Source organism: Mustela lutreola, chromosome X, assembly GCF_030435805.1.
Source record: "Mustela lutreola isolate mMusLut2 chromosome X, mMusLut2.pri, whole genome shotgun sequence".
Lineage (NCBI taxonomy): Eukaryota > Metazoa > Chordata > Mammalia > Carnivora > Mustelidae > Mustela > Mustela lutreola.
In genome coordinates, this window is record NC_081308.1 from 98,911,027 (window position 1) to 98,932,205 (window position 21,179).

The 21,179-nt window shown below is 37.6% G+C and overlaps 1 protein-coding gene across 4 annotated transcripts in view; it reads right to left on the reverse strand.

Annotated features, from left to right (window-relative positions):
- Positions 1-358: 358 nt before the first annotated feature.
- LRCH2 (leucine rich repeats and calponin homology domain containing 2) overlaps positions 359-21,179 on the reverse strand; it is a 108,673-nt gene continuing 87,852 nt past the window's right edge. For all 4 annotated transcript variants that reach the window (XM_059158160.1, XM_059158159.1, XM_059158158.1 and 1 more), the window contains one exon: positions 359-3,173. In XM_059158160.1, coding sequence (XP_059014143.1) covers positions 3,054-3,173 — 120 coding nt within the window. In that variant the 3' untranslated portion in view covers positions 359-3,053. The remainder of the gene's footprint in view (positions 3,174-21,179) is intronic.

The window sequence follows — 21,179 nt, forward strand, 5'->3', positions numbered from 1 at the left end:
AAAATTTCTTAAGGGTAATTCAATCATATGCCTCACACTAATTTGTATTACAGAATACAAATAATCACGATTTGACCTATCCTATCTTTTCTTTTATGTAAAGATTTATCTGACACATATATATAAAGAGTTTAACTTATGAAAATGTGATTTATTTTGTGAAGGTATCTTAGGAAACTATTGTGTTTTAAAGAAAACATTATCTACTGAAAATAGCATGATGTAAAGAGAATCTGGACTCTTAAACAACTTACGTGGAATATCCTCTTGAGGTCTATTTTTCCGTAGTAGAGAATATAGACACAAGCTACCAAAAACCTAGAAAAGATGGATGCTGTGATGTTGAGAGAAGAAATAGAGAGGGAGAAAAGAAATCTCAGACTTTAATTTTTTCATTCAACTTTATCCACAGTTTGCATCGGTAATATACATTTAGTGTTCCATTTATTTTTAAATGCATCAGAAAATCAATTATGATAGATCTGTGACCAATACAAAGATTTCTGAATTCTTCAAAAAATTCACTTATAAAAGTCAATAAACTAGCATTCTGTAGAGATCATTATTAAACAAATGGTAATGCATTTTTACTTATTTAAATTCTAACATATCCAACATCACTTCTTTCTTGTGCCATACAGTAATAAAATTTAGCAGATGTAGCTATCTACTACATTTCTTAGGGCCTAATAAAATATTTCAGTTTGATTATTTAACCCTCTTCAAATCACAAATCCAATTCAAATAATTATAATCATTCTTAACTCAAAAATTGATGAAGTAAATATAAAAGAACCATAAGGACCATCTAGAATAAAATTTACACTTATTTAAAAACTAATAAAAGAAATACATTAGAGCCTTGGTAAAATGTTTCCTTGGGGACTATGCTGAGAAACTGACTTAGAGGCGGTGTTGCCTTCTGGCACTACAGTAAATAAACTAACATGATATAGACCTCAGATGGACCCATCTTAAATGGAATTTTGCTTTGCAGTAAAGAATGCTACAGTATGGTTCTGGTGTATTTTCCCTTTAAGGTAATAACTGACAAGTAAATGAAATAAGGAAGTGGCCTATAATTTCACTAATATTTCAATGATATGAAACAGGAAAATATCTGTGAAACAACTTCCAGGTTGATTAATAAGAGGACTTCTACAGCATGATAACTAAGAAAGGCATACGGATGATTGCTGTAGCTTTTACCGGTCACTTTATTTATAACATTGTTAAATTTCTACAACAAAAACTAACAACTTAAGATATTTATTTGCCATTTCTTACCTTTATTACCCAAGTTTTCACTAGGGAGATTGACTATGCCAATGAAGTTTTTTTTGTTTTTTTTTTGTTTTTTTAAGATCCAACTGAAAAATAGTAACTAATTAGCTCAAATATTTAAAGTAATAAATTACTAATAATTTAATTTTTAAACCTTACAGTCTCAAGAAGCTTTAATTCTTTAAAAGCTCCAGTTTCACACTTGGGGAATGTAAAGAACACATCCATATTCTAACGCCAAAATTTAATTATATGGCTTCATGCCGACGGATCAAAAAAAGTTGAGTTGTTCCAAAACCAACCCTTACTATACCATTTGGCACACTAGTTTTTAACTTTTATATATGCCCTTTGAAATAACCAGGCCAACACTTTTAATAAGTTGCATCCATATTAAGAGGTAACAAGTGCAAATAATCACATATTTAAGATATGGTACTTACTTGGCTACTACAAAAGTAATTATACTAAGGTTCTTCTATAGCAAACTGAGTTATTCATTACAGTAATGTTTTTGAAAAATTCTTGCACTACTACCAACATAAATGCATCCATCTCCAAATTAAACAAGGACTTTGTAACATAGTATACTTATGAAAATATTTATAGACTGTTCTGTGTTTAATTCAACATCTTATTAATTGAGGATCATAAGATTTACAGGATCCACAGAGGGCCAGATTTTAAATAAAAACCTATTCTTTAATTGCTGCTCTCTGAATCTGAATAAAATTAATGGCAGTATACTCACATAATGTTACTGAAAGTCAGGACATAAACCCAAACTTTGGCAGTTTTATCAAAATGTCCTTGATAATTAGTACTTTGCTACTTCTCAAAAACCTTACTGCTTTGTGTAACATTTTCAATACAGAAATAAAATACTCTTCAAATAATACATTTTAAAAGATGATTAAGTTTTGCAAAATTAAATAGCATAAATTAAGCATATTAACATTGGGGTTTTTTTTTTTTTTTTTTTTGGACAACATGACATCATAACCAATTTAAGGAAAACTGCAATGGACTAAATAAAAAACCACAAATGTCACAATGTGAGGCACATTTAAATCCTCACATATTACTGACCTTACAAAATCTACTAAAATATTTTAAAGTTCCATTGATTCCATTAATACATAAAAAGAAACTGCAAAAATGCTTAAGACTATATAAGAGTCATCAATTACACAGGCACTTCACATGTAAACAATCTACAGTACAACTGAAAATATTTTGGCACCAACCTATAATACTAAAAGAATTTAATATAAAGCCAGAGTTCTGCATTTTCTACTCTTTTTTTTCTAGAAAACTAAGACCAAAGATTGAAGAAACTGCGTATAAACTAGAAGTGTATTAAATAACTCAAATATAGAATAGTTTTAAATCGGTAAAAAAATGATTACCTCATCCAGGTGTTTACTAGTATGCTATGATATAAAAAATTAAACATAAATGATTATTAAATTGAAACCACATTTTAAATTTAGTATCAATCTGGTTTTTGAAAAATAATCAAGGTTATCAACTGACTTAGTAAAAAGAGAATTTGAATTTATCAAAAACTCATATTAAGTTAATCCTGTCTCCCCCAAAAGAAGTTTGGGCAATTCAAATTTAATTTTTATGTTTAAATGTGATATTTTTTAACCTAAGTCTTGACCTAATTAAATTATTTTTGATTAGAGATTCTTATCATGAATTTGAGATATTTGAAATCACTTCAAATAAATGCAACTATACACTTATGATTTTGAAATGTTACATCAAGCTGTAGAAAGCTGAGATGCCTTGGTTGTAGGTAATTCAAGAAGAGCCTGAACTGTGACACCAACTTTCACAAGACCTCTCTCTTCCAAAATGTGATGAGGCAAACAGAGTCTTTCCTGAAAAACAAAATAAATGACATCAGAACATTTGGTTTTTAGTAGTGCAGTAAAGCCTAAACAAGTCAGAAATAGATTTTTAAAATGTTTCCTGTAAAACATCAAGTAAAAAGTACACCATTCTAGTTAAATTAAATTCTAATTTTTAAAATTGTCTTATTGAGGTGTAATTCACATATAACATTATATTGGCTTCAGGTATAAAATATGATTATTTGAAATATGTATATGGTATAATGCAAGAGGATCATCACAGTAAGTCTAGAACCATCCATTACCATACAAAGTTAACTTTTAGAATTTACTCTCTTGGCAACTCAAAGCTTATTCTATAATATCACTGACTATAATCACTATGTGGTACATTACTCCCATGACTTATTTATTTTATGACTGAAAGTTTGTACCTCTTGAGCCTTCATCACCTAATTTCACTTACTCTCCTCTAGCGAACACTATTCTATTCTCTGTATGTATAATGTACATTTTGTTTTTTTAGAATCCACATATAAGTGAAAACATACAGGATTTGTTTTTCTCTGTCTGACATAATTTGCTTATCATAGTTTCCTCAAGGTCCAACCATGTCACAAATGGCAAGACTTCATTCTTTTTATAGCTGAGTAATATTCCAGTGTGTGTGTGTGTGTGTGTGTGTGTGTGTGTGACATCTGTATCCATTTTGACGGACACTTGGGTTGTTTCAGTATCTTGGCTACTGTAAATAATGCCACAGTGATCGCTGGGGTGTATATATTTCTTTGAATTGGTATTTTTGTTTTCCTTGGATAAATTTTCAGAAGTAGAATTGCTGGATCTTATGGTATTTCTATTTTTATTTTTTTTTTGAGGAAGCTGCATAGGATTTTCCATAGTGGCTATACCAATTTACATTCCCACCAACAGGGTATTAGAGTTCTCTTTTCTCCACATCCTCACCAACATTTTGTCTTTTTGACAGTCATTCTAACAGATGTGAGATGATATCCCATTGTTCTGCTTCTAAAATGGCTGTTTCAAAAGGTTTTAATGGTATGGGATTCTATTTTACAGGCTGTATTTTGATCTGATTCACATAATAAGCAAATATTTTAAAGTGAGAGAGGCATGCTAGATGTTCCCTAAGCTCTCTCTCTCTTTTTAAAAAGAATTTATTTATTTATTCGTCAAAGAGAAAGAGAGAGAGAGAGAGAGCACAAGCAGAGAGTCGGGGGGAAGCAGGCTCCCTACTGAGCAAAGATCCCAGATGTCGGGCTCCCCGCTGAGCAGAGAGAGAAGCAGGCTCCTTGCTGAGCAAGGATCCAGACGCGGTACTCGATCCCAGGACCCTGGGACTGGGATCATGACCTGGACTGAGCCACCCAGGTGCTCCTCCCTAAGTTCTTATGTTGGAGTAGAAAAAGCACTACATTTCCAGTCAGGACATCTAAGGGCCATGTGATATGATGTATTAAAAGTAATAAAATTCCCTGAGACTCAGTTTCTTTATCCTGAAGTCAGGACTGTGTGAGAAACGAAGTGAATAGTCTGGTGGTAGAAGTGCTTTGTAAACTCCTCAGTCCTGTACAAAATTGGCTGCTCTGGTTCATTCATTGTACCAGTTCCGAGGTTCCATGATCTCCATATGAAGAGATTCAGTACTTTTTTATCTTAAGGTTACTTCCCTCCAGCTGCTAGTGATGTTTTGTTGCTCCTTAGTTCCAGTAATCTAGAATTTGATAAGTAACAGCTACCTATTATAAGCACATCACGTGTCCTTTGATCTTCATAATTCTGTAAAAAAGGTTTAAAGCAACTTTGCATTAGGTGCTCATTAGCCTTCAATGATCCTACTCGAACATTACTTTTTTTTTCTTTTTTGTAAGTAATATCTACTACCAACGTGGGGCTCAAACTCACGGCTTCAAGATCAAGTGCCACATTCTCTACCAACGGAGCCAGCCAGATACCCCTCTTCTAACATTCTTAATGTTTTCAAGGGTTCTGTCTTTACCTCTTCTCTTTTATACTATATCCTCTCTTTGGTATTATCAAGCTTTAACAAAACTGCAAGGGTTAACTGAAGGGTTTCATGCATTTGCATATCATCAAATAAATGTGGTAGCCATTTCTGAGGAAACAATGCAGTCCACTGCTTCAGGTGGAACACCCATTCACCTCAGGAATATAGGCTAGTAATGGATAGAGTGAATGGCAAACAGACCATCTACAGGTCCCACCTGGTTTATAACTGTATTATACTTGGAAAGCATAGTATTTTACGAATCTAGAAATATTATAAATTTTTAAAGATTTTATTTATTTATGGGGCACCTGGGTGGCTCATTGGGTTAAGCCTCTGCCTTCGGCTCAGGTCATGATCTCAGGGTCCTGGGATCAAGTCTCACATCTGTGTTCTCTGCTCAGCAGGGAGCCTGCTTCCGCCATCCCCTGCCTGCCTCTCTGTCTACCTGTGATCTCTCACTGTCAAATAAAGAAATGAAATCTTTAAAAAAAAAAAAAAAAAGATTTTATTTATATATTTGAGAGAGGCGGGAGGCAGAGGGAAAAGGAGAGAAAGAATCCCAAACAGACCCCACTGAACAGGGATCCTCACGCAGGACTCGATCTCAGGTCTGAAATCATGACCTGAGCTGAAATCAAGAGTCAGATGTTTCACTGGCTGAGCCACCCAAGCACCCCAGAACATTATATATATTTATTTAATCCACTGTTTTTTAAAAAGATTTAATTTTCGTTACTTGAGAAAGAGAGCAAGCAAGCACAAGTAGGGTAAGCAACAGGCAGAGGGAGAGGGAGACGCATAAACCATTCATGACCTGAGCCAAAGACAGATGCCTAACCAACTAAGACACCCAGGTGCCCCTAAATCCACTGTTTCTTGAAATGTGGAAAGCCTTGGCAAGACTGGGTTCCTATTTCCAAAAGGTAACAACTATATCCTCTACCCTGATGTCTTTCAAATCTTATTTCCTGCCATAATCTCTCACTGAGCTCTGGATACAAATCTGAACGGGATACAGCCAAATGGATGTTCAACAAACATCGAAATCAATGTGTCCACAACAGAATTATCCCATCACTAAATTAAATTTTCCTGTTACAATCTACACCTCAGTGAGTAATACACTATTCAATCTCTCTCAAAATAAAACTGGAGAGGAGTCAAGATGGCGGAGAAGTAGCAGGCTGAGACAACTTCAGCTAGCAGGAGATCAGCTAGATAGCTTATCTAAAGATTGCAAACACCTGCAAATCCATTGGCAGATCGAAGGACAGCAATCCTAGAAACAGAAAAACAACCACTTTCTGAAAGGTAGGACCGGCGGAGAAGTGAATCCAAAGCGACGGGAAGATAGACCACGGGGGGAGGGGCCGGCTCCCGGCAAACAGCGGAGCAATGGAGCACAAAATCAGGACTTTTAAAAGTCTGTTCCACTGAGGGACATCGCTCCAGAGGCTAAACCGGGGCGAAGTCCACGCACGGTCAGCGTGGCCTCGGGTCCCGCAGGGTCACAGAAGGATCGGGGGTGTCTGAGTGCCACAGAACTTGCGGGTATTGAAACGGGAAAGCCGGCTACAGAGACAGAGCTGACAGTAAGCTCACAGCTCGGGATTACCTTGAAACAGTTGCAGGTTCGGTGAGCTCGGTGCGTGGCCAAAAGTCAGGCAGACGGGAGTTACTGGGCACTGTTCTTTGAGGGCGCACTGAGGAGTGGGGCCCCGGGCTATCTGCTCCTCCGGGCCGGAGACCAGGAGGCCGCCATTTGTATTCCTGTCCTCCGAAACACTACGGAAAGCGCTCAACCAACAAAAGCTCCTGAAAGCAAACCTGAGCGATTACTCAGCCCAGCCCCTGGTAAGGGCAGTGCAATTCTGCGTAGGGCAAAGACACTTGAGAATCACTACAACAGGCCCCTCCCCCAGAAGATCAACAAGAAATCCAGCCAAGACCAAGTTCACCTACCAAGGAGTGCGGGTTCAATACCAAGGAGAGCAGCAGAATTCCAGAGGAGGAGAAAGCAAAGCACGGAACTCATGGCTTTCTCCCTGTGATTTTTTAGCCTTGCAGTTAATTTTTTTCTTTTTCATTTTTTTTCGCTTCTTCTGGCTAAAATTTTTTTTAACTGTTACCCTTTTCTTTTTTAATGTTTTTAAACTAGTTTATCTAATATATATTTTTTATTTTTTTATACTTTTCTTTATTCAATTACTTTTTTAAATTCTTTTCTTTTTTTTTCCCTTTCTTTCTTTCTTTTTGAACCTCTTTTTATGCCCTTTCTCCCCCCTCACGATTTGGGATCTCTTCTAATTTGGTTAAAGCATATTTTAGTATTTTAGTATTTTACTTGCACCTTCATATACTCTTATCTGGACAAAATGACAAGGCAGAAAAATTCACCACAAAAAAAGAACAAAAGGCTAGGGACCTAATCAACACAGACATTGGTAATATGTCAGATCTAGAGTTCAGAATGACAATTCTCAAGATTCTAGCCAGGCTCGAAAAAGGCATGGAAGATATTAGAGAAATACACTTGGGAGATATAAAAGCCCTTTCTGGAAAAATAAAAGACTAAAATCTAACCAAGTTGAAATCAAAAAAGCTATTAATGAAGTGCAATAAAAAATGGAGGCTCTCACTGCTAGGATAAATGAGGTAGAAGAAAGAATTAGCGATATAGAAGACCAAAGGACAGAGAATAAAGAAGTTGAGTAAAAGAGGGACAAACAGCTACTGGACCACAAGGGGAGAATTCGAGAGATAAGGGACACCATAAGATGAAACAACATTAGAATAATTGGGATTCCAGAAGAAGAAGAAAGAAAGAGGGGAGCAGAAGGTATCCTGGAGAGAATTATTGGGGGAGAATTTCCCCAATATGGGAAAGGGAAGGAGCATCAAAATTCAGGAGGTTCAGAGAACGCCCTTCAAAATCAATAAGAATAGGCCCACACCCCGTCACCTAATAGTAAAATTTACAAGTCTCAATGACAAAGAGAAAATCCTGAAAGCAGCCCGGGAAAAGAAGTCTGTAACATACAATGGTAAAAATATTAGATTGGCAGCTGACTTATCCACAGAGACCTGGCAGGCCAGAAAGAGCTGGCATGATATTTTCAGAGCACTAAACGAGAAAAACATGCACCCAAAAATACTATATCCAGCTAGGCTATCATTGAAAATAGAAGGAGAGATTAAAAGCTTCCAGGACAAACAAAAACGGAAAGGATTTGCAAACACCAAACCAGCTCTACAGGAAATATTGAAAGGGGTCCTCTAAGTAGAGAGAGCTTACAAGTGGTAGATCATAAATGAACAGAGACAATATACAGTAACAGTCACCTCACAGGCAATACAATGGCACTAAATTCATATCTCTCAATAGTTACCCTGAATGTTAATGGGATAAATGCCCCAATCAAAAGACACAGGGTATCAGAATGGATAAATAAAAAAAGCCATCTATATGTGGCCTCCAAGAAACTCATTTTAATCCCGAAGACACCTCCAGATTTAAAGTGAGGGGATGGAAAACAATTTACCATGCTAATGGACATCAGAAGAAAGTAGGAGTGGCAATCCGTATATCAGATCAATTAGATTTTAAGCCAAAGACTATAATAAGAGATGAGGAAGGACACTATATCATACTCAAAGGGTCTGTCCAAAAAGAAGATCTAACAATTTTAAATATCTATGCCCCCAACGTGGGAGAAGCCAACTATATAAACCAGTTAATATTAAGAAACACATCAACAATAATACAATAATAGTAGGGGACTTTAACACTCCCCTCACTGAAATGGACAAATCATCCAAGCAAAAGATCAACAAGGAAATAAAGGCCTTAAACGACACACTGGACCAGATGGACATTACAGATATATTCAGAACATTTCATCCCAAAGCAACAGAATATATTCTTCTCTAGTGCACATGGAACATTCTCCAGAATAGATCACATCCTGGGTCCTAAATCAGGACTCAAACGGTATCAAAAGATTGGGATGATTTCCCGCATATTTTCAGACAACAATGCTCTGAAGCTAGAACTCCACCACAAGAGGAAGTTTGGAAAGAACAAAAATACATGGAGACTAAACAGCATCCTTCTAAAGAATGAATGGGTCAACTGGGAAATTAAAGAAGAATTGAAAAAAATCATGGAAACAAATGATAATGAAAATACAACGGTTCAAAATCTGTGGGACAAAACAAAGGCAGTCCTGAGAGGAAAATATATAGCAGTACAAGCCTTTCTCAAGAAACAAGAAAGGTCTCTGGTATACAACCTAACCCTACACCTAAAGGAGCTGGAGAAAGAACAAGAAAGAAACCCTAAGCCCAGCAGGAGAAGAGAAATCATAAAGATCAGAGCAGAAATCAATGAAATAGAAACCAAAAAACCAATAGAACAAATCAATGAAACTAGGAGCTGGTTCTTTGAAAGAATTAATAAAATTGATAAACCCCTGGCCAGACTTATCAAAAAGAAAAGAGAAAGGAATAAAATCATGAATGAAAGTGGAGAGATCACAACTAACACCAAAGAAATACAAACTATTATAAGAACATACTATGAGCAACTCTACGCCAACAAATTTGACAATCTGGAAGAAATGGATGCATTCCTAGAAACATATAAACTACCACAACTGAACCAGGAAGAAATAGAAAGCCTGAACAGACCCATAACCAGTAAGGAGATTGAAACAGTCATTAAAAATCTCCAAACAAACAAAAGACAGCTTCCCGGGGGAATTCTACCAAACATTTAAAGAAGAACTAATTCCTATTTTCCTGAAACTGTTCCAAAAAATAGAAATGGAAGAAAAACTTCCAAACTCATTTTATGAGGCCAGCATCACCTTGATCCCAAAACCAGACAAGGATCCCATCAAAAAAGAGAGCTATAGACTAATATCCTTGATGAACACAGATGCGAAAATTCTCACCAAAATACTAGCCAATAGGACTCAATAGTACATTAAAAGAATTATTCACCACGACCAAGTGGGATTTATTCCAGGGCTCCAAGGTTGGTTCAACATCCGCAAATCAGTCAATGTGATACAACACATCAATAAAAGAAAGAACAAGAACCATATGATACTCTATATAGATGATGAAAAAGCATTTGACAAAGCACAGCATCCCTTCCTGATCAAAACTCTTCAAAGTGTAGGGATAGAGGGCACATACCTCTATATCATCAAAGCCATCTATAAAAAACGCACCGCAAATATTCTCAATGGAGAAAAACCGAAAGCTTTTCCACTAATGTCAGGAACATGGCAGGCATGTCCATTATCACCACTGCTATTCAACATAGTACTAGAAGTCCCAGCCGCAGCAATCAGACAACAAAAGAAATTAAAGGCATTCAAATCGGCAAAGAAGAAGTCAAATTATCACTCTTCGCACATGATATGATACTATATGTGGAAAACTCAAAAGACTCCACTCCAAAACTGCTAAAACTTGTAGAGGAATTCAGTAAAGTGTCAGGATATAAAATCAATGCACAGAAATCAGTTGCATTTCTCTACATCAACAATAAGACAGAAGAAAGAGATATTAAGGAGTCAATCCCATTTACAATTGCACATAAAACTATAAGATACCTAGAAATAAACCTAACCAAAGAGGCTAAGAACCTATACTCAGAAAACTATAAAGTACTCATGAAAGAAATTGAGGAAGACACAAAGAAATGGAAAAATGTTCCATGCTCCTGGATTGGAAGAATAAACATTGTGAAAATGTCTTTGCTACCTAAATCAATCTACACATTTAATGCAATTCCTATCAAAGTACCATCCATATAATTCTAAAATCTATATGGAACCAGAAAAGACCTCGAATAGCCAAAGGAATATTGAAAAAAGAAAGCCAAAGTTGGTGGCATCACAATTGCGGACTTCAACGTCTATTACAAAGCTGTCATCATCAAGAAAGCATGGTACTGGCACAAAAACAGACACATAGATCAAGGGAACAGAATAGAGAGCCCAGAAATAGACCATCAACTCTATGGTCAATTAATCTTCGACAAAGCAGGGAAGAATATCCAATGGAAAAAAGACAGCCTCTTCAATAAATGTTGTTGGGAAAATTGGACAGCCACATGCAGAAAAATGAAATTGGACCATTTCCTTACACCACACACAAAAATAGACTCAAAATGGATGAAGGACCTCAATGTGAGAAAGGAATCCATCAAAATCCTTGAGGAGAACACAGGCAGCAACCTCTTTGACCTCAGCCACAGCAACATCTTCCTAGGAACATCGCCAAAGGCAAGGGAAGCAAGGGCAAAAATGAACTATTGGGATTTCATCAAAATCAAAAGCTTTTGCACAGCAAAGGAAAGAGTTAACAAAACCAAAAGACAACTGACAGAATGGGAGAAGATACTTGCAAACGACATATCAGATAAAGGGCAAGTGTCCAAAATCTATAATGAACTTATGAAACTCAACACCCAAAGAACAAATAATCCAATCAAGAAATGGGCAGAGGACATGAACAGACATTTCTGCAAAGAAGACATCCAGATGGCCAACAGACACATGAAAAAGTGCTCCACATCACTTGGCATCAGGGAAATGCAAATCAAAACCACAATGAGATATCACCTCACACCAGTCAGAATGGCTAAAATCAACAAGTCAGGAAATGCCAGATGCTGGCGAGGATGCGGAGAAAGGGGAACCCTCCTCCACTGTTGGTGGGAATGCAAGCTGGTGCAGCCACTCTGGAAAACAGCATGGAGGTTCCTCAAAATGTTGAAAATAGAACTGCCCTATGACCCAGCAATGGCACTACTGGGTATTTACCCTAAAGATACAAACGTAGTGACCCGAAGGGGCACGTGCACCCGAATGTTTATAGCAGCAATGTCCACAATAGCTAAACTATGGAAAGAACCTAGATGTCCATCAACAGATGAATGGATCAAGAAGATGTGGTATATATACACAATGGAATACTATGTAGCCATCAAAAGAAATGAAATCTTGCCATTTGCGACAACGTGGATGGAACTAGAGCGTATCATGCTTAGCGAAATAAGTCAATCAGAGAAAGACAACTATCCTATGATCTTCCTGATAATGAGGAAGTGGTCATGCAACATGGAGGCTTAAGTGGGTAGGAGAGAAATAAATGAAACAAGATGGGACTGGGAGGGAGACAAACCATAAGTGTCTCTTAATCTCACAAAACAAACTGAGGGTTGCTCGGGGGAGGGGGGTTGGGAGAAGGGGGGTGGGATTATGGACATTGGGTAGGGTATGTGCTTTGGTGAGTGCTGAGAAGTGTGTAAACCTGGCAATTCACCGACCTGTACCCCTGGGGATAAAATATATATGTTTATAAAAATATATGTTTATAAAAAATAATATATATTTAAGGGGCACCTGGGTGCCACAGTAGGTTAAAGCCTCTGCCTTCACTCAGGTCATGATCTCAGAGTCCTGGGATCGAACCCCACGTTGGGCTCTCTGCTCAGCAGGGAGCCTGCTCCCCCCCTTTCTCTATGCCTGTATCTCTGCCTATCTGTGATCTCTGCCTGTCAAATAAATAAAATATTTAAAAAAATAAAATAAATAAAAAATTTTGAAAAATAAATAAAACTGTGAATCATAATAATCTTTTTTTTTCTTTTTTTAAAAGATTTTATATATTTATTTGATAGAGAGACAGTGAGAGAGGGAACACAAGAAGGGGGAGTGAGAGAAGGAGATGCAGGCTCCCTGCTGAGCAGGAAGCCCAACGAAGGGCTCGATCCCAGGACCCTGGGATCATGACCTGAGCCAAAGGCAGACACTAAACTACTGAGTCACCCAGGCGCCCCATCTTTTGTTCATAATAATCTTTTCTTTCCTAGTTATTCCCATAAACCACTCATCAAATACTACTGGTAATATCCCATTTATCAGAAGCATTCCCCAAAGCTCTTCTGATCTCCATTTTCACAACAGTATTTATTGCCCTCCTAATGTTATGCCTACTTATTCAAATAACGACTGAAACGTTAAAAAAAAAATAAGGTTTCAAATCAACAACCTCAGCTTCCACCTTAGAACATAGAAAAAGAACAAATTAAACCAATGGGAAGTAGGAAGAAAGAACAAATGAAGTTGAGAGAGGAAGACAATAAAATAAAACCAGGGTCGGGGGGAGTCAGTGAAACCAAATATTAGTTCACTGAAAAAATTTCTAAAAATTCATAAACCTTGGGGCACCTGGGTGGCTCAGTGGGTTAAAGCCCCTGCCTTCAGCTCAGGTCATGATCTCAGGGTCCTGGGATCGAGCCCCGCATCAAGTTCTCTGTTCAGCTGGGAGCCTGCTTCCTCTTCTTTCTCTGCCTGTTTCTCTGCCTACTTGTGATCTCTGTCTGTCAAATAAATAAATAAAATCTTAAAAAAAAAAATTCATAAACCTCCAGCAAGGTTAATCAGCAAAAATAGAGTAACTACACAATTTACCAATATCAGGAATAAGAGAAGTAACATCTCAAGAGAGTCTACAAATATTAAGTTGACAATGAGGGTGATAAGGGAAATCTGTGCTCTAAGGTGGCCAACTAATCCAGCAGGGGAATCCCAGTCCTGGCCCCAGGATCATTCTGGGTTTTCCCTCCTACCCTGCCTCCCCCAAGTGCAAGAGTGCCACAGATGAGGAAGTTCAAGTATATAAAGTATGCTCTTTGTCCTATGAGAGAGAGAGATAGGGCAGGAGGAGCACACAGGGGATCACACAAGGAAAACACTTCCCTGAAGCCACCGACAAGAAAAAGGAGAGGGGCCAATTTTGGGGACTTCTTGCAATCAGCGGGACAAATACTGGAGTTTTACAGGTCTGCAACATGGCTGCTATAAAGGCCTGAGGGCTGTCGTGCTAATGTAGAGTACACAAGCAGCTAACCCAGAGGCAGACTGTATAATCTGTGGTTCCCATTCTTGGGGCACATCTGGGAGAGGTGACATTGCCTCTCCAGGGACAAAGGAGCAGACAGACATCATTTCCCTCCCCTGCCCTTCGGCATAGGTGCTAAGACACCTGATGAGGGCAACTAACCAGGACACTAGCCCTTTAGCACACTTTACTCCAAACCCCACAGTCCTGCACTCTGGTACATCTGCCTATCTCAGTCAAACCTGCATCAATCCCAGCCCAGCAAGACCCTCCCCCAGAAGACCAGCACAGGTTCCCCTTTCCCCCCACATCTGGCCCCTACAGTTTGGAGGATTTAAACTCAGCTGACCTGGCTGGGATAGAGTCCAAAGTACACTGTGCTGCTCCAGGAAGGCAAGCAACCCAGATACAGTGTGAAAACACATACGATACATGAGGGGAAATTGTTCACTCTTCCGGAAGGGCTTCTCTGACAGCAGCAAGCAAGAACTCACCTGTCTGGGGACAAAGGAGATGGCTAGTGCCATTTCATATCCTCACCCCACAGCATAAACTAACCTCAGCAAGCAGCACAGTGCCAACAATTGCTGCCTAAATTGTTTATACCAAGCCCCCTTACCATGTGCTCTTCTGGTACTATTTTTCTAGGATAAGTGTGCCGAAGAACCCAGAGCAGCCCAGGCCCCTCCCCCAGAACACCAACAGAAACGCCCCCATGCACCATATCTACTGACCAGAAAATTCTGCAAAGTTTCAGCTCTAGTGGAAGTAGAATCAGGTCTCTTTTAACAAGCAGACCAGAACACACCTAGTTAAAACTTGCCATACTCTGGCCAAGGTCCAAACATACGCCCCACTACAAGCAAGGAGAAACTCTGCAGAGGACTGATCTGGGGGATAGAGCAACCATAACATAGCAGACTGCATGCAGCATACACCAGAGACACTTCCTCAAGACCCAGGTCATGGACATTTGACTTCTGCTTCATAAAGCCTTTAATCTCCAAAGCAGGAAAGATAATAGGCTTTCCTAACACAGAGAAAAGAGACCTAGACAAAATACGAAGATGGAAGAATTCATCACAAAAGAATGAACAGGGGCACCTGGGTGGCTCACCTGGTTAAGCATCGGCCTTTGGCTCAGATCATGATCCCAGGGTCCTGGGATCAATCCCCACACTGGGCTCCCTACTCAGCTCAAGTCTACTTCTCCTTCTACCCTTCCCCCCTTTCATGATATCTCTCTTTCTCTCTCTCATATGTTCTCTCTGTCTGAAATAAAAAAAAGAAAAATCTTTAAAGAACAAAAGAATGAATAAGAAAAGGTCAGGGCCAAGGATCTAATTGAAACAGATATTAAGTAATATGCCTGATCCAGAATATAAAGCAATAATCATAAGGATACTAGCTGGGTTTAAGAAAAGAATAGAAGATATCAAAGAGATCTTTACTGCAGAGGAAAGGAGCTTAAAATCAGTGAGGATGAAATGGAAGAAGCAGAGGAACAAACAAGTGATATATAAGACAGAATTACGGAAAATAATAAAGCTGACCAAAATAAGGTAAAAAGAAAAATCTTGGATCACAAAAGTATATTAAGGAAACTCGGTGACTCCATGAAATGTAATAACAATCATACCATAGGAGTCTAAGAAGAAGAAGAGAGCAAAGGAGGGCAGAAGATTTCAGTAAATTATAGCTGAAAACTTCCCTAATCTGGGGAAGGAAACAGATCCAGGAGGCACAGAGAACTCCTATCAAAATCAACAAAAGCAGGGGTGTCTGGGTAGCTCAAGCATCGAACTCTTGATTTCAGCTCAGATCATGATATCAGTGTCATGAGATTGAGCCCCTGTTGGGCTCCATGCTCAGTTCGGAGTTTGCTGGAGGTTCTATTCTGCTCCTTCTACCTACCCCTCAGGAGGATAAATAAATAAAATCCTTTAACAAAATCAATGAACGCAAGCCAACACCAAGCCAAATCATAGTTAAATTTGCAAAATATAAAGATAAAGTAAAAATCCTAATATCAGCAAGAAAAATGAAGTACCTAACTTATAAGGGAAGACAAAATTAGCAGAAGATCTTTCCACAGAAACTTGGCAGGCCAGAAGAAAGTGGCATGATATATTCAACGTGTTGAATGGGAAAAATCTGCAGCAAAGAATACTCTATCCAGCAAGGATATCAATCAAAATTGAAGGAGAGATAGAATTTCCTAGAAAAACAAAAACCAGGAGTAGGTGACCACTAAATCAGCCCTTCAAGAAATATTAATTATTAAATATTTAATATTTAATACAATATTATTAAATATTAAATATTTAATGTTAAATATTTCCGACTCTCTGAGTAGGAAAGAAAGACAAAATGCAACAAAGACAACAAAGGAACAGAGAAAATCTCCAGAAACAATGACAAAACAGGTAATAAAATGGCACTAAATTCATATCTACCTTTAATTACTGTGAATTTAAATGGACTAAAAGCTCAAATCAAAGACAGAGAGTGTCATAATGGATAAAAGACAACGCCCACCTATATGTTACCTACAGGAGACTCATTTTAAACCTAAAGACACCTACAGATTGAAATTGAGAGGATGGAGAAATACTGGCCAAGCTAATGGATGCAAAAAAGAAAACAGGAGTAGCAATACTCATATCAGAAAAACTAGATTTTAAACCGAAAACTGTAATATGAGATGAAGAAGGGCACTATATCATAATAAAGGGACCTATCGAACAAGATCTAACAATTATAAATATTTATGCCCCCACTTTGGGGGCAAAACAAAACAATAACAAACATAGAGGAATTCATTGGTAATAATACAATAATAGTAGGGAACTTTAACACCCCACTTACAACAATAGACACATCATCTAAACAGAAACTCAACAAGGGAAAATGCCTTTGAATGACCCACTGGAACAGATGGACTCATCCAGAACATTTCATCCTAAAGAAGAAGAATACACATCCTTTTCAAGTGCACACTGGACATTCTCCAGAATAGATCATATAGTAGGTAACAAATCAGGCCTGAACAAGTATAAAAATATTGACATCAGGGCACATGGGTGGCTGAGTGGGTTTAAGTTTCTGCCTTCAGCTCAGGTCATGATCCTAGGGTCCTAGGATGGAGCCCTACATCGGACTCCCTACTCAGTGGGAGTCTGCTTCTCCCTCTGTCTGCTACTTCCTCTGCTTGTTCTCTCTCGCTGACAAATAAAATCTTTAAAAAAAGGGAGAAAAGACACAAATAAAATCAGAAAGAGAAGAAATCACAACCAACACCACAAAAATACAGACAATGATAAAAGAATATTATAAAAATAATGTTCAAAAAAATGGGTAATCTGGAATAAATGGATAAATTTCTAGAAATATATCAACTACCAAAACTGAAACAGGAAAAATTATAACACTTGAACAAATCACAAACCACCAAAGAAACTGAATCAGTTACCAAAATTCTCCCAACAAATAAAAGTCCTGGGCCAGTTGGCTTCACAGGTGAATTCTAACAAACATTTAAAGACTTAATACCTATTCTTTCAAAACTTTCAAAAAAGTTTTTAAAAAAAACTTTCAAAATCATTCTACAAACCCAGCATTACCTTGATTCTAAAACTAGACTGAGACTCACATAAAAAGAGAACTACAAGCCAATATTCCTGATGAAAAATTCTCAACAAAATACTAGCAAATCAATCCAACAGTACATTAAAAGAATCATTCAGGGGCACCTGGGTGGCTCAGTGGGTTAAAGCCTCTGCCTTCGGCTCAGGTCATGATCCCAGGGTCCTGGGATGGAGCCCCGCATCGGGCTCTCTGCTCAGTGGGGAGCCTGCTTCCTCCTCTCTCTGACTGCCTCTCTGCCTACTTGTGATCTATCTGTCAAATAAATAAATAAAAATCTTTAAAAAAAATAAAAAATAAAAATTAAAAAAAAAATCATTCACCAGGATCAAATGGGATTTATCCTTGGGTTGCAAGAGTGGTTCAATATTAGACAAATTAATCAATGTGATATACCACGTTAATAAAAGGATAAGAACTGTATGATCCTGTCAATAGGTGTAGAAAAAAACATTTGACAAAGTAAACTATAAAACACCGATGAAAGAACTTGAATATGGCACAAGAAATGGAAAAGCAGTCCATGCTCATTGACTAAAAGAATAAATACTGTTAAAATGTCCATACCATCCAAAACGATCTACATCTTGAATGCAATCCCTATGAAAATACCACCAGTATTTTTCAGAGCTAGAATAAACAATCCTAACATCTGTATGGAACCAGAAAAGACCCCAAATAACTAAAGCAGTCCTGAAAAAAAAAGCAAAGCTGGAGGCATCACCATTCCAGACTTTAAAGATATATTACAGACCTGTATTGATTAAAACAATATGTTACTCACTCAAAATCGGAAACATAGATCAATGGAACAGAATAGAAAACCCAGAAAAGGACCTATAATTATATGGTCAACTAATCTTCAACAAAACAGGAAAGAATATCCAACAGAAAAAAGATGCTCTCTTCAGTAAATGGTGTTATGAAAACTGGACTGCAACATGCAAAGGAATGAAATGGGACTACTTTCTTACCCCAAACAGAAAAAAGAAATTCAAAATTAATAAAGACCTAAATGTGAGATAGGAACCCATCAAAATCCTAGAGAACACAGTCAGTAACCTCTTTGACATTGGCTGTAGCAAATTCCTACCATATACATGTCCTGAGGCAAGGGAAACAAAAGGAAAAAAATAAACTATTGGGACTTTTTCAAGATAAAAAGCTTCTGAAGAGTGAAGGAACCAAACAACAAAAGCAAAAGGCAGCCTTCAAAATGGGAGAAGATATTTTCAGGTGACCTATCTGATAAAAGGTTGGTATTCAAAATTTATAAAGAACTTAGAAAACTTACCCCCCAAAATGTAATTCAGTTAAAAAATTGGCAGAAGACATGAGTAGACATTTCTTCAAAAATACACATGAAAAGATGCTCAAAATCACTCATCATTAAGGAAATGCAAATTAAAACCACAATGATATATGACCTCACACCTGTCAGAATAGTTAAAATTAATAATACAGGATACAACAGATGTTGGAGAGGATGTAAAGAAAGGGGAACCCTCTTATACTGTTGCTGGGAATGCAAACTGGTGCAGCCACTCTGGAAAACAGCATGGAGATTACTCAAAAAGTTATCTTTTCATCAAGATAAAAAGCTTCTGCACAGTAAAGGAAAGTCAACAAAACGAAGAGGCAATGCACAGAATGAGAGAAGATATTCGGAAAGATGCTACAAACAAAGAGCTGATATCCAAGATCTATAAAAAACTCCTCAAACTCAACACTCAAAAAACAGATTATCACGTCAAAAATGGGCAGAAGACATGAACAGACACTTCTCCAAAGAAGACATACAAATGGCTAACAGACACATGAAAACATGTTCATCATCATTAGCCATCAGGGAGATTCAAATCAAAACCACACTGAGATACCACCTTACACCGGTCAGAATGGCCAAAATCAACAAGACAGTAAACTCCAACAAGTGTTGGAGAGGATGTGGAGAAAGGGGAACCCTCTCACACTGTTGGTGGGAATGAAAGTTGGTGCAGCCATTTTGGAAAACAGTGTGGAGATTCCTTTAAAAAAATTAAAAATAGAGCTACCCTAGGACCCTACAATTGCACTACTGGCTATTTACCCCAAAGATACAGATGTAGTGAAAAGAAGGGCCATCTGTACGCCAGTGTTTAGAGCAGCAATGGCCACAATCACCAGACTGTGGAAAGAGCCAAGATGCCCTTCAAAAGATGAATGGATAAAGATATGGTCCCTATTACACCTCCATCAGAAAGGATGAATACCCAACTTTTGTGTCATCATGGATGGAACTGGAGGAGATTATGCTGAGTGAAATAAGTCAAGCAGAGACAGTCAATTACCATATGGTTTCACTTACTTGTGGGGCATAAGGAATAACATGGCAGACATTAGGAGAAGGAAGGGGAAAATGATGAGGGAGAATTGGAGGGGGAGATTGTAGCATGAGAGACTGTGGACTCTGAGAAACAAATTGAGGGTTTTGGAAGGGAGTGGGGTAGAGGTATGGGTGAACTTGGTGGTGGGTATTAAGAAGAGCATAGATTGCATGGAGCTACATGGTACATAAACAATGAATCTTGGGTGTGGTGCATAAACAATGAATCTTGGAACACTGAAAAAATAAAATTTAAAAAATAAATAAAGTTAAAAATAGTACTATATTACAACCTACCAACTGCACTACTAGATATTTACCCAAAGGATACAAAAATACTGATTTGAAGGGATACATGCACCCTGATATTTATAACAGCATTATCAAAAATAGCCAAATTATGGACAGAGTCTGAATGTCCATCCATTGATGAATGGATAAAAAAGTGGTATACACAATGGGATATTAATCATAAAAAAGAATGAAATCTTGCCATTTGCAAGGACATAGATGGATCTTGTGAGTATCACAGTAAGCAAAATCAGTCAGTCATAGAAAGACAAATACCATATGATTTCACTCATATATGGAATTTAAGACACATAACAGATGAATAAAGGGGAAAAAGAGAGGGGCAAAACATAAAACTGAGTCTTAACTATAAGGAACACACTAAGGGCTGCTGGAGAGGAGGTGGACAGGGGGACTGGTATTAAGGAGGGCACATGTGATAAGCACTGGGTATTATATGTAAGTGATGAATCACTAAATACTACACCTGAAACTAATATTACACTGTATGCTAACTGACTGGAATTTAAATAAAAACTTGGAAGAAAAAGAATATTCTAAACTTAGACTATTGTGACTCTTGCCCAACTCTGTGACTATTCTACAAACCACTGAAATATATACTTTAAATCAGTGAATTTTACAGTATGTTAATTATATTTCAGTAATAATGTTTTTTAAAAAAAATCAATGTGTGTGCCCAATCTCAGGTGTAAAAAAAGAGGATTACTATTCATATCATACAAACACAACTAAAATTTGATCATAGACCTAAATA